This window comes from Mizuhopecten yessoensis, unplaced genomic scaffold (assembly GCF_002113885.1).
Source record: "Mizuhopecten yessoensis strain PY_sf001 unplaced genomic scaffold, ASM211388v2 scaffold8365, whole genome shotgun sequence".
Lineage (NCBI taxonomy): Eukaryota > Metazoa > Mollusca > Bivalvia > Pectinida > Pectinidae > Mizuhopecten > Mizuhopecten yessoensis.
Window position 1 is genome coordinate 397,956 of NW_018407511.1, and position 13,737 is coordinate 411,692.

The 13,737-nt window shown below is 35.9% G+C and overlaps 1 protein-coding gene across 2 annotated transcripts; it reads right to left on the reverse strand.

Moving 5' to 3' along the window:
* Positions 1-4,410: 4,410 nt before the first annotated feature.
* LOC110455739 (ataxin-3-like) lies at positions 4,411-13,600 on the reverse strand. Of its 2 annotated transcripts, none has more exons than XM_021506074.1 (7): positions 13,341-13,600; positions 12,011-12,175; positions 11,199-11,335; positions 10,145-10,299; positions 8,138-8,383; positions 6,855-7,181; positions 4,411-4,918 (listed from the first exon to the last, which is right to left on the reverse strand). In XM_021506074.1, exons 1-7 carry the CDS (start codon positions 13,362-13,364, stop codon positions 4,851-4,853), a joined length of 1,122 nt encoding a protein of 373 aa, XP_021361749.1. In that variant the 5' UTR covers positions 13,365-13,600; the 3' UTR covers positions 4,411-4,850. The 2 variants fall into 2 exon arrangements, with proteins under 2 accessions (XP_021361749.1, XP_021361750.1); XM_021506075.1 differs by lacking the exon at positions 4,411-4,918 and adding an exon at positions 5,439-5,538.
* Between the last annotated feature and the right edge of the window lie 137 nt (positions 13,601-13,737).

Genomic DNA, 13,737 nt, shown 5'->3' on the forward strand with positions numbered 1-13,737 from the left:
TTCTATCTCCAGAATAAAACTTGTTTCACAACCACATAAATCCGAAACAATTTATTGTACATAACATAGTTCATAGGTCCTTGGCTAACTCTTCCTCGTTACATATAGGTGGAAACTGAAAATCTCACAATTACATTGATACACATGTGATTATGACCTTGAATTTAGAGTTTTGTAAAGTTTAAAGGTCAAAGCATCAAAAATGAAGGACATAGAGCCCTTTCAAATTTGTTATTTTTCCATCCAAAAACAAAATGATGATATCCTCAAACCACAAAGTGGTAAAAAGTTTTGATATTTGGTCTGATGTTAGGCTTCAAATTATAGAAAGTAATTACATACCTCAATATCCAGGATGGCCGTCATGGTTCCTGGTTGGTGAATTTTCGAACCGCTATGTCTTTTGGTACATATGTTATTGTGGCTCGTATGCTGCACCTTTTAAATTTTTCATTATTAAACGTCAAAAGTAAACGTTCAGATTTTGGCAGGGGTTAAAGTTCAACATGTGATGCTTATGGATTTACCTTTAAGACACTACACAGCAGCCAATAGCCCAGATGTTTTGATCTTAATGAAGTTGAATTTGAATTTGAATTACTCAGTATCCATTCTAATTAAAATTAGACTCCTTGGTTGTTTTGCATACAAATGCAATATTTATTAACTGGTTCACAAATTAAGACAGCATTTGTTAAACGGTTCGTTAACTGGTTCACAAATTTAGACAATATTTGTTAACTCGTTCACAAATTCAGACATTTGATAACTGGTTTAGTAAGTCAGACGCTATTTATTCATGAATTTAGGCAAATATGTCATTAGGCAAGACACCCCCTAGTCACCTGGTCGTCCCTATATGTTCAGTAACTGGGTGTGGCCCATTCTGAACTGATGATCCAGCTTCAGTGGTCCACCTAGTTCTAGCTTGATTTGAAACTGCAGTACTATGATTAAACAACAGTTTCAAGCAATGTTGAGAAAACACAAGAAAATATTCTAATTTCTAATTTCTTCACGATGAATAATTTGAAAAAGAAAATATGCAAAATAGGCCTTTAATATGTTTTGTTTGATTTCTTAGCTTTCTTTCCAGGTTTCCCAGAAGAAGAAGAATTTGGGCATGTCTGTCTGTCAGAGATGTTGGAATGTACTTCAGCTCCACATTTATTTCTTTGCTGATTTTAATGCCTTACATTGTTCTAGTTTTAAGGAACAACCAACATCAAAGTGTGAACAAAATCTCTAAACCTTGAGACCATATATATAAATCTCTAAATCCTATACTAAGAGACAATATTCTCTAAACCTTGTGACCATATATAAATCTCTAAATCCTATACTAGAGACCATACTCTCTAAACCTTGTGACCATATATAAATCTCTAAATCCTATACAAGAGACCATATTCTCTAAACCTTGTGACCATATATAAATCTCTAAATCCTATACTAGAGACCATACTCTCTAAACCTTGTCACCATATATAAATCTCTAACCCAAGTCTGATCAAAGTTTGATGCTTCGATGCATATGTGACTTTATAAAAAGAGGTCCAATAGGCCTGTTTCCCTCACTTTGGTATTAAAGCAATCATAGACAACTCCACAGACTTTCTCAATTCTGAATAATTTTATTGGGTTTGCCAGTACATGCCATATGACAACAATGTTTTACTCTGTATCTCCTGAAAAGGCATGATACAAAACATCCTTCTTACCAAATAATGGAGATGAAGATAATTTGGGATTATGAGTATTAAGGAATTTCACTTTTCGTTAAAAAAATGTATGTTTCAGGTACCACGACCAAACCTAGTGTTTACCTCCAACTCTTACAATTTGGAAAGCACTCCATCCAGTATTGGGATAACTTGTCCACCGGATGCAAACAAATTGATGGATGAATAAACAAGACATCTATATATATACCTTTTCTACTTCATAGGCAGGTATCAAAATCAAATTTAAATCCCATATTATTTAGGTAGAATCAGAGACCTAATGCTAATGTAGGTCTATGGTAGAATGAACGTATTGATAAACGGAAATAGGAAGTACATCCCTAGTTGAAAATCCAATGTAGGGAGCTCGAGACAGTATCACAATTAATGTTTAATCTTAAACTGATGACTATTGCATGTTTATTATTAACAGAACAGTGTGTACTCTCAATATTAAAGTATTTCAAAGCAATCCAGGCATTAATTCAGTTGCTTTTTATCAAAGAGTCACATGTGTCCATTTTTCTTTACTTCAGGAAACCGGCTACCTATTTCACTACTGTGAAGTTTTTCAAGAAAGATAACTCTTACATGCAATTATACTATGTGTATATGGTTTTATTATAATTTATGGCAGTATCATTTTTAATGACATTATTTTGCAAAAAACTGTGTCTTTCATTTTTTTTCAAAATTCACTCCTTTTTACACAAATTTCCATTTAAAATCCTTAAAATTATGACAACCTCTACTTTTTTTGTGGCAGAACATTTTCTTTACTTCAAAGCAATATAACTAAAAAATTTGAAGAAACTCTACTGAGAAATGGTGACACAAACCTATTACCTTAATTAAAAGACCTAAACTTATGTTTGGTTATTTTTGTACTTTCTTAAATTTAGCACCACACCGTCAAAAAAAAAAAAAAAAAAAAAAAAAAAAAAAATTGAAATAAATCCTAACCGAACCACCCTATTTTATTTAGTCATATTACCTGAAACATACATCTTTTGCCTCATTTTTTTTGGCCTCATGTATAACCTTCTCTTAGTGTAAATTCCTCATCCTCCATTCCATTACACAACAGAACAAGTTGTTCACCTGTTAGAAAACACCTGGCAGTGGATCGTTATTAGTAGATACAATGTGGACGGTAAGTAGTGTAGCTATTTATAACTCGGTTACATGTATAGTCTTAACTATCAGTTAAATTAACTCCTCGTCAAATACAAGAGTGTTTATACAAACTCTTATAGTTTGCTACATGCATACAATCAGGTGATCTCCAAAATTAAATAAGCTATCTTTTTAATTTGTAAATTACTAAATTTTCACTCTGTCCCATGGCAAATCTGAGGTTGTGCTTTTTCCATCATTTAAGTTGCTGTTTCTATGAGCAGAATCAAGGTTTGGCTGACGAAAAAAAAAAAAAATGCATAAGCATACATAACGTTAGAAAATTTCCCACCTTCCCTCATCCCCTTTTTTCACAAGGTTGTTTTAACTATGGTAATGTTGCTTGTCTAGGATCTCAGTGTAATTTAGGATCTCAGTGTAATCTAGGATCTCAGTGTAATCTAAGTATGCAGCAGGGTAACATTTTGATGACTTGTGTGATTACCTCATCCAAAACTTTGCCCAAATCTAAATCTGGCAGGCCCTGCTTTAGATGGGGCTCTATTGGTGAGATCAATGCTTAGGAGACAGAGTTATTAGGAAATTAAGCAAGTGCTGTCTGTGGCAATATTAAGAAATTCATCAGAAGTGTATCACAAATGAGAAAATACATTAAAAATATGACGAATGGTCATCATCCATCAAATACTTAAACTGTTTACTACCGAAAATAAACTAGTGTTTCTTTATGCCGACAGTATGTACTATGTATTTCAATAGACTGGTGTACCCACCTGTGCTAAGGTTTTTTCTACGGGTAGCAAATGAGATGTTGGAATATGAATAACATCAAAAGTCCACATCTATTTCTGCTCATAAATACAAAGAACAACAACATCATACTTGGCATGCTTAGTCCTTTCACCACTGTAGACGATAATGGACTCATCCAGATAAATGTATGGTAGAGTTTACTAAAGTTTCCTAGGGTTGAAAACATAAGTATCCCAAACTGAACAAACACACCATTTAAACAAATGAATGTGCATTGGCTAACATCTTCTAAGGCTATTATTTAATATACCAATAGCAATGTACCGAACATGCCATTTCCTTTGTAACTTCAATGGTGGAAAAACCAGACCCTGGAAGGTGCCATTGGACAGTGTGATACACAGATAGATATATTTGTTGACAAAATGAAATACATGTATATTTGAATCTTACCCAAACTTTCCACCACAAATGATTCATTAAACATGTCAAACATGCATGACCATTAAACTTGCTGTCTAACATACATGACCATTAAACTTGCTGTCAAACTTAATTGATCAGTAAACTGGCTGTCAAACATATCAACCATCAAACAGCTGATCATGACTGTCAGATGTACATGATTACCATTCTGGTTTTCAGACGTTTACTGTAGGACATGATCATCTTGATGTCAGACATAGCAGACCCATCAAACTTGCTCCCGTACTTACATAAGTGTCAAACTAGCTCCCAGACACATACACATGGCCATCAAAAATGGTTGCAGACATACAAGAATATACAACTTTGATTTCCTTTTAAAAAGGTTTTAATCATTAAATAAAATCAGCATGTGTACATAGCGTTGAAAATGTGTCAGTCTTTAGCAAGTTTCCATGAATCATTCCCAAACTCTAAAATCTCCCGTCATTCACAAATGCCACGTCAGTTATCATCACATCCCAACCCAAAGCTGAACAACATCACAGACACCCGGACATTTAGCCCCATTTTTTGGGATGGTGTTAATGAAAATTGCATGAGGCAGTTTTCAAGTACCTGAATCTGGACAATTCAGCATTTACTGGAGTTGACCACGTTTGCCCACATCTGACCAACGTCCAGTTCGGGACACAATCATACACACGAAGTTTGTGTCACTTATTTCCTGCCTGCATGGACATGCTAATGGCTCCCTGTAACATTTCCTCCTTACTCTTCTCAACTGTTAAAAAAATAACACTCTGTGTCTCACTTATCTCCCGCCTGCATAGACATGCTAATGGCTCTCTGTAACATTTCCTCCTCACTCATCTCACCTGTAAAATAAACATCTGCAATCAGTCAACAGTTCTATAAATAGCATCTTCAAAACCCAAGGGTACCACTCTTGCCTCTCTGGAATATGTCATGAAAGAATCTTGGTAAGTACCAATTTGCAGAAGTAGACTAGAGTTTGATACTTTGATGTACATCAAAAGAATCCCACGACCGCTATTGTTTATACTTAAAACCAATCGAATAGTTTATCATGTGTCTTCAGTTCTGCCATGACATGTTCCAGGGGTGTACAGAAGACATGTGTATGGGGTGTACAGAAGATATGTGTATGGGGTGTACAGAAGATATGTTCCAGGGGTGTACAGAAAATATGTGTATGGGGTGTACAGAAGATATGTGTATGAGGTGTACAGAAGATATGTGTATGGGGTGTACAGAAGATATGTGTATGAGGTTTACAGAAGATATGTGTATGGGGTGTACAGAAGATATGTGTATGGGATGTACAGAAGATATGTGTATGGAAAGCAGAACCCTTCAATTTCAAAGAAATTTAAATAGATGTCTTATTGCATACCTGTCTGTAAAAATATCCATTGATTTGAAAATATCTCGTCATACCCCTCACAATGGAGCTAAGTATTTCTGTATGTCTGTCCTAAAATAAAACCAGTGCAGGGCTAGAAACTAATTTTGAATACCACTAGTCAATTGGGGTATTAGTTTTTAATTTGTTTAGTCGATGTGTAAATTCCACTAACCTAATATCATTCAACAAGATAAGCAATATCAAATTTTGACTTGTCAATCAGGCTGGCGGTTTATAGAACCACCAAGCCAGCTGGAGATTTCACTTGTCTCAGACTACGGGGCTACCCTTATTGTACAGCCCTGCAGTGCTTGTTTGATTTCTTACAGGTTTGTTGATGAGTCTTTACCCCACACGAAATATCCTGGAATTTGAGAGCAGTGAGCCATTTTCAGCAAATTTTAGTCAATTTCAAAATTAAGAGGGGCTATTATATGTAAAATAAAAATTAAATTAAAAAATGGAGGGGTCTTTTTCAGTTTTGCGAGGTCAATGGCCCCATGGTCCTCCAAGATTACCCCTGTCCCATCATATCTACAGGCCAAATATCATCATCTTATCGCCCTCCAAGATTACCCCTGTCCCATCATATCTACAGGCCAAATATCATCATCTTATGGTCCTCCAAGATTACCTCTGCCCCATCATATCTACTGGCCAAATATCATCATCTTCTGGCCCTCCAAGATTACCCCTGCCCCATCATATCTACTGGCCAAATATCATCATCTTCTGGCCCTCCAAGATTACCCCTGCCCCATCATATCTACAGGCCAAATATCATCACCTTATGGCCCTCCAAGATTACCCCTGTCCTATCATATCTACAGACCAAATATCATCATCTTATGGCCCTCCAAGATTACCTCTGCCCCATCATATCTACTGGCCAAATATCATCATCTTATGGCCCTCCAAGATTACCCCTGCCCCATCATATCTACAGGCCAAATATCATCATCTTATATCAGGCCTCTCAGTTATTCAGATTAAGTCATTTAAGATTTTTTCACAAATTTGATCCCTAAGACTCTGAAAGTGTGTGACATCCTTTAGTTGTTCTCATGCTACCGGTCATAACCCATAGCCTCTGGATTATTCTGTACAGAAGCTGTTACAGGTTTAACAAATTTGACCCCTGAGGCCTTATAATCGGTCAAGGTAAAATATTTGAACAAACAACAGGTGTTATAAGAACAATGTCTTCCTTTAAATACCTTAATACATTTGATGGATCACATAAGCATTAGGCTCTGGTGACTAAAACGAAACTTAATGGTTCAAAAATGAGAAATTTAAGGATCCTTCAGTAATTTTTCAATTGTATGTACTGACATTATTTATTGTCTGTAAAGTCTTTTGAGTAGTTTAGCAAAGCTCCTTACTTGTAACAGATTGTGACGTATTCTCTTCATCTTTGGTCAATTCAGGCTTAGATGATTCTTTTTTCTTGGACTCTTCCAATTCAGAAATGTCTTTTTGGTTGTTTGATGGCGTGGTATCATTCTCTAGAGAATTTTGTTCTGATTTATCACATGTTTTTGGAGACTCGAGTCTACTGAGGTAGGCCAAACGTTTTTGTCGCACATTTTCAGGATCGGGACTTTCAGGTGGAGGGGAAGATGATTGTCTTGTTTCAGACCCTGCGGCAGCACTTGCACCTAGGCTTGATGACTTAACTGAGGGACCTGGCAAAGGTTCCCAAGCATAGCCTGAAAAAAAAATCAGACCAAAATGATCACTCCTGTTGTATAGTAAAGCACCTCATCAATCACACATGAATGGCAATTTGATGATTGTCATGGTTGTGTTCTATGCAGAGTATTTTCTGTTAGGTAACTACAGGAGGCCAATTGGGTCCGTACCACTCATTAGTAATTCAATGTCGTTGGCAAATACCTCTCGCATCTCAATTTTAAATGTTTTTAAACCAGGATGCAACATTTTACCAATACACCCCCCCCCCCCCCCCCCTAAACTATGGACTTGATTCATATAGACTTGCAGGAAGTTATGCTCATAACCTGCCTAATGATTGACCTATTTTTCACGTGACACTTTGCCTTCCCAAGATATATCAGCATACCAACTTTGATGATTGCAGGTGAAATAATGGGGAGATATGATCCTAACAAAGTGGTATCTCACATATTTTGCACCCTTGATTAAAGACGAAGGTCAAAATGTAGGTCACAGTGACCTATTTTTCTACCCAACATTCAGATTTCGCCTCCTCACGATGTACCAGTATACAAACTTTGATGATCCCAGGTTAAATAATGTGGGAGATATGCTCCGGACACCGCCTCGGACAGACGGCATCATCGTATCCCTGTTCACATTACGGCTGAAGAAAACAAACTTGATAGCATGGAAGTCAACACCTTATGGCCATGATATCATTACTCTATTTAAACCTTATAAATCATTGTTGGAATATTTTGAAGTTAAATATTACTTGTGCAACTTTCAATAGAATCTTTGGTCAGAATTTGACATTTCATGACAGACCATAAAGGAAGATTAACAATGTCACAGAAATACCATTTTTGAATAACTAGTAGTAGTACAAACGTTGTTGTGGAAATCTGTCTCGTAAACATGATTGGCTGGATACAGGGCAGTGATTTTCTCCATGTAACAGTGTTTGACTGTCCCGGTAACCTACCTTCCATGCTGAGCTGTAAAGCCTTCTGCAGTGCCTGGTCGTCGTGCTCGTCTGCATGTCGACTCTCGGCTAACACCTTCTGTAGCTGTTGATCGTCCTCCTCCTCCTCCATTGGCTGGTTACTCGACACAGACAGGTTCTCGTTGATCAGCTTAGGCTTCACTTGCTGTTTGACTGGTGCTATTTTTAGAAGCATGTCTGCCTCACATTCTGGCAGGTTACCGCCCACAATGAATATAGAGTAACCTATGTGGGGATAAATACAGAAACTTATAATTACCCTCAATACATAAAAAGTTACTTATACAGGGCATACAAATCTTTCATTAACCCTCAACAAATATTGAATAACCTATAGGGGATAAATACAGAAACTTATAATTACCCTCAATACATAACAAAGAGGCCCATGGGCCTTAACGGTCACCTGATATATTTATACAGAGAGTTGATTTTGTTTTTAACATGAACAGAAATATTATTCAAAGTGACAAAAAACAATAAAACCACCTTACTCAATATCTAGCATACAGATTTCAGACTAAAAAGGATTTGAAACTAGCACCTCTGATTCTTAACAAGGAAAATGAAGAAATTTTAGCACACTGACTTCTCCGAGCCCCGCCCTACAGCCCTTGGGGGTAGGGCTGGCTCAAAATTTTCAAAGTATCAAACTGTCAATTCAAGGTTTTAATTCCAATCAAGTTATTAACATGTAATATTCAAAGTATCATTTGCCATTATAAACCATAATAAATTTTGCCACCCCCTCCTTCCCCAGGGGGTAAACGTGAGACCCTAGGGTCATAAACCTTAAGACTCTTCCATCTATGAAGAGTATTTGATTCTACCATATCTGGGTCTTGAGAAGAAGATTTTTGAAATTTGACCCTTTTTGGCCCCGCCCCTCAGGCCCCTGGGGGCTTAGGACTAAACCGGCAACTATTTTTGTTGACCTTTGTCCATGGAAGGTCCCTGCAAAATTTCATTGAAATTGGTTCAGGGGTTTTGGAGAAGAATTCGAAAATGTAAATTGTTTAAGGACGCACGATGGACAACGGACAAAAGGCGATCGCAATAGGCCACTTGAGACTTTGTCTCAGGTGACCTAAAAAGGTACTTATCCTGACAGGGCATACAAATTGACCTTTGTCCATGGAAGGTCCCTGCAAAATTTCATTGAAATTGGTTCAGGGGTTTTGGAGAAGAATTCGAAAATGTAAATTGTTTAAGGACGCACGATGGACACCGGACAAAAGGCGATCGCAATAGGTCACTTGAGACTTTGTCTCCGGTGACCTAAAAAGTTACTTATCCTGACAGGGCATACAAATCTTTCCTTAACCCTCAACAAATATAGAGTAACCTATGGGGGAATAAATACAGAAACTTAAAATTACCCTCAATACATAAAAAGTTACTTATACAGGGCATACGAATCTTTCCTTAACCCTCAACAAATATAGAGTAACCTATGGGGGAATAAATACAGAAACTTAAAATTACCCTCAATACATAAAAAGTTACTTATACAGGGCATACAAATCTTTCCTTAACCCTCAACAAATATAGAGTAACCTATGGGGGAATAAATACAGAAACTTAAAATTACCCTCAATACATAAAAAGTTACTTATACAGGGCATACAAATCTTTCCTTAACCCTCAACAAATATAGAGTAACCTATGGGGGAATAAATACAGAAACTTAAAATTACCCTCAATACATAAAAAGTTACTTATACAGGGCATACAAATCTTTCCTTAACCCTCAACAAATATAGAGTAACCTATGGGGGTATACACATGGGAACTTCAAATTACCCTCTATGGATATAGAATAACCTAAGAGGGAATAAATTGTATAAACAAGAAGAGGAACAGGAATTAATCTTGTATCCGTAAGATTACTTTTTATGTAGTATGTTGTAAAGACCTTTTTCATTTGATTTTGACTTCATGATAATTTACATACTTTCTGCGATTTTCTCACACATGTATACAGACCTTCCTCTAGTAGCTGTTTGAGGAATAGTGACAGGTAGGTGTTTGATATGAGCTCTGGACCGGTCAGCAAGGAGTTGAGGTTAAACCACTGATGTCCAATCTTGCGAATGGTCAACCAATGACCGCGGAAGTTACATATGTATGCCTTCTCTTCTCTGAAATCAACAACATTAAAAAATATCAGCTGGAGACATTTCACTACGATCTAGTCACTTTGCATAGGGAACTTAAAAGAACAAGAGGCACAGAGGGCCTGTAGCACTAAACTATTAAAGCAATCATGGACAAATTCTCATTAAAAGTCATATTGCATGTATTACCCCATTTTGGACTCATCATCCAAAATGACACCCTTTCTTGATATAACAGTTACATACTTGGGCTTAAAGTAGATCCTTGAGAGAATGTTAGTATTTGACTCCCAAAATGAGCTTTATTCTTGGGCTTGATAGGACATGCCTTCTTTATGTTTTGACACTTCAAATTTCAGGGAAAATGTTCTTTGAAATCTACAATTGCTAAATGTCAAGATCCAACTGAAATACTTGATTTATATAAGGAAATTTTTTGAAAAATAAATTTTAATAATGGTAACAAACTTCAACCATCAAATTCAACTGGTAGCCCATCTATTTTTCAAATTAGGTTCAAAATGAAACATGTACAACTAAGAATAAAGCCAAGAGAAGCCTAAAGGGATTTTGAAAGATTGTTTCGGTACTTCCGAAGAAATAGAAATAACTAACCTCAACTGCCGAATCAAAGATAGCTGAATGGCAGCCATATTGTTTTTTGACCAGTCTTAATATGATACATGCATAACTAAGGGTCAATGGGAACCTTCATTTATAATTGAGAAAGATCCATCTAGTACTTATATTAAGAAATAATGAAATAATGGTAGGCTCAAATTAGATTTTTTCAATTGACCCCATATGTTGTCAATGTGCTAAATAAATACACTTGCAAAGCAGGTGAACTCAATATTATTGATATTTATAAGCAACTACAAATTCAGAAAAATATTTCTCTACTAGTGTTCCCATGCACTTACACAGGATTGATCCTGGCAGCAATGGCAACAGGGTTAGGCGAGTTGTATAGGATAAGTCCCAGCCCCCACACAGACAAGGCACGGTCAATCACTTGTATGGAGAAGAAACCACTGTCATCTAAGTTGCTTGATGGCTCCTGAAACGTACCAAAATATTGAACCCAATTGACTAAAACAATTAAACATGAATCTTGAGAAAACATTAAAAGGGCACCGCTTAATTAGCCGATTAACAGTTTTATTTCTTTTCTTTTTAACATGTGACAGAGTGGTTATATAATTAAAGGTCAATCATTAGACAAATTTGATACCTTAGAAAGCTGCATTTGAAATATAACTCTAGGTCTCCCAGTTCTGTAGAAGCCAATAGCATTTATTTTGTATACAACTGACCACTCATTTACCTGAGCAAAGTTGATAGCTCTTCAATTTCATGATACATTTTTTTCATTTTTTCAGGTATATTGAAGCTTTTGATATCTTGTCTTAACTGGGATGCTTATCAATTCATTTTGGTGTAATTCACTAATTGTGGAGAAAATATTTTTCTAGGGACTTGCATGGTCAGGTAATGATATAGTCTACAGTGTGTTTTCTAATCAGTAATAAAGAGATAAACAGTCTTGTGATGGAAAAAATATTACTGTTATTACTCGGTTTAACTCATTCACCCCAGAAATTTCATAATGAACTATTCCAACCTTTGAACTGGAGGAGTTCAAATGTTTCTTCAGGGGTGAATGAGTTGAATATTGCCATGTTTTTCAAAACACAATGATTCTAGTCACTTTATATAACAAAGAATAGTCAACCTTAAGGAACTTTTTGTATTCCTCCGACTGTTCTCCCGCGATGGCCATCTGCTCTCGCTCACTCTCATCTAGTTGTTTGGCGAGGTCAGCAAGATCGACAGGACTGAAGTACTGAGCTTGGAGCAGGGCATTCAGGCAGTGCTGGGCACACAGGGACCCTTCTTGCTGTCATGGTAAAGTTATTATAGACCAAGTTTAACACCTAATACAACTCAACAGTAGTATAAAGACTACATGGAAATACTAACAGACCAAAACATTCTTAATTTAAATAAATATATATTTATATATATTAGATTCTCAAGTTATTCTATAATTCTGTTTAAAACAAGCATTTCTATTGGTTTATTTTTTATGTGATCAGCTCATAACATACTTCCCGACGAAAGAACCGTAACAAGCGTTTTGATTGGATGATGGAAACAGTCTCGTTATGATGTCAGTGTATTGTTTTTTTAATTAATTTTGAGTATTGCATCATTTGATGCATGATTTATCCAATCAAATGTTTGAAAATATTTAATCTTTTTTTATTTATATCAGAATTAAATTATGTATAAGTATAAACTTGAATTATTTTTCTACGTTATTGAGCCATAACATATAAAAGGGGGTGACTACTCTGGAAGCAGTTTATGAAAAGAGTACACTCCTCTTTTTATGTTTATGGCTCAATAACGTAGAAAAATCATTCTAGTTTAAACTTTGGTATTTAATACGGAGTGGTGTTATAGTCATTGAAAATTAACCTTTACTCGGTCTGCTGTTCCAGACTAAATAGCCTTTTAAGAGGCTAGTTGATCGTGAACAGGAAGTCCTAGGTAGGTTATAACAGTTATAACCTACCTAGGACTTCCTGTTCACGATCAACTGAACATAAAGGTACATAAATATAAAAACCCTTCCCTACCCTTCTATCAATATAGTAGGATGGTGAGGCGTTTTTTTGTATTTTCACATATTGACCAGAGTACCAGATGCAGATGCCTGTGATTCAGACAAGGTCCTGATAAGGCCTATTTTTTTGTTTCTACCCTTATTTTTTAACACAATTTTTAAAGCACTGTTAAAGTCAATATCACTCTCCTTATATAAACCATATAGAATTATTTGCTAAAATAAAATGTGTTACCCTAATTTTTCCAACATGTTACAACTTACATGAAACATATTTTTATGTCTGGCCTTTTATCTAACTAATCTATTGACAGGCGATCATGATCTTTAGAAAAATGATGTTGCTTATAATGAGATTTTGTTTTATGATCTACGTTTAAAGAGAAACTCTAAACTTTTAAAACAGAAAATGAGAGCTTTTGATTGTTGTTACCTGCTCGTGAAAAATTGTCTCCATGGTTCTCTTATTTTGTTATCAAACGTTTCCCTTTGGTTTACCGTGCGTGTCAAAGCGTTTGTAAAGTTTCGTTTAGCTAGTCTCTAAATACTGGTCTTATAAACAGTATCAACTTCATCGCGTATTATGTCTTATCTCGAGTTTTTTTCAATGATTATATTTCATCCTTCTCTCCATCTCGTGCATTGCTAACCCAATAAATGTAGTTGTTATCTACCCACTCCCTTATTGAGGAATCGAATGACGTGAATTTATGAGGTTCTCGTCAAGGGAAATAACTATGTTTTTGACTAATCGACAAGGTAGCATACCATTATTTCGTATTAATGCCACATCCGTTTTTATCTCATTTGTATGGAGGTTTATTTGAATA

Excerpts from the sequence above, each read along its gene's own strand:
- LOC110455739 (XM_021506074.1), bottom strand. The coding sequence starts at position 13,364 with ATGGAGACAATTTTTCACGAGCAG. Across the intron at positions 11,336-12,010 it reads AATACAAAAAGTTCCTTAAG|GAGCCATCAAGCAACTTAGA; the intron begins GTTGACTATTCT and ends GGTACGTTTCAG. Across the intron at positions 7,182-8,137 it reads TTTACAGCTCAGCATGGAAG|GCTATGCTTGGGAACCTTTG; the intron begins GTAGGTTACCGG and ends TTTTTTTTTCAG.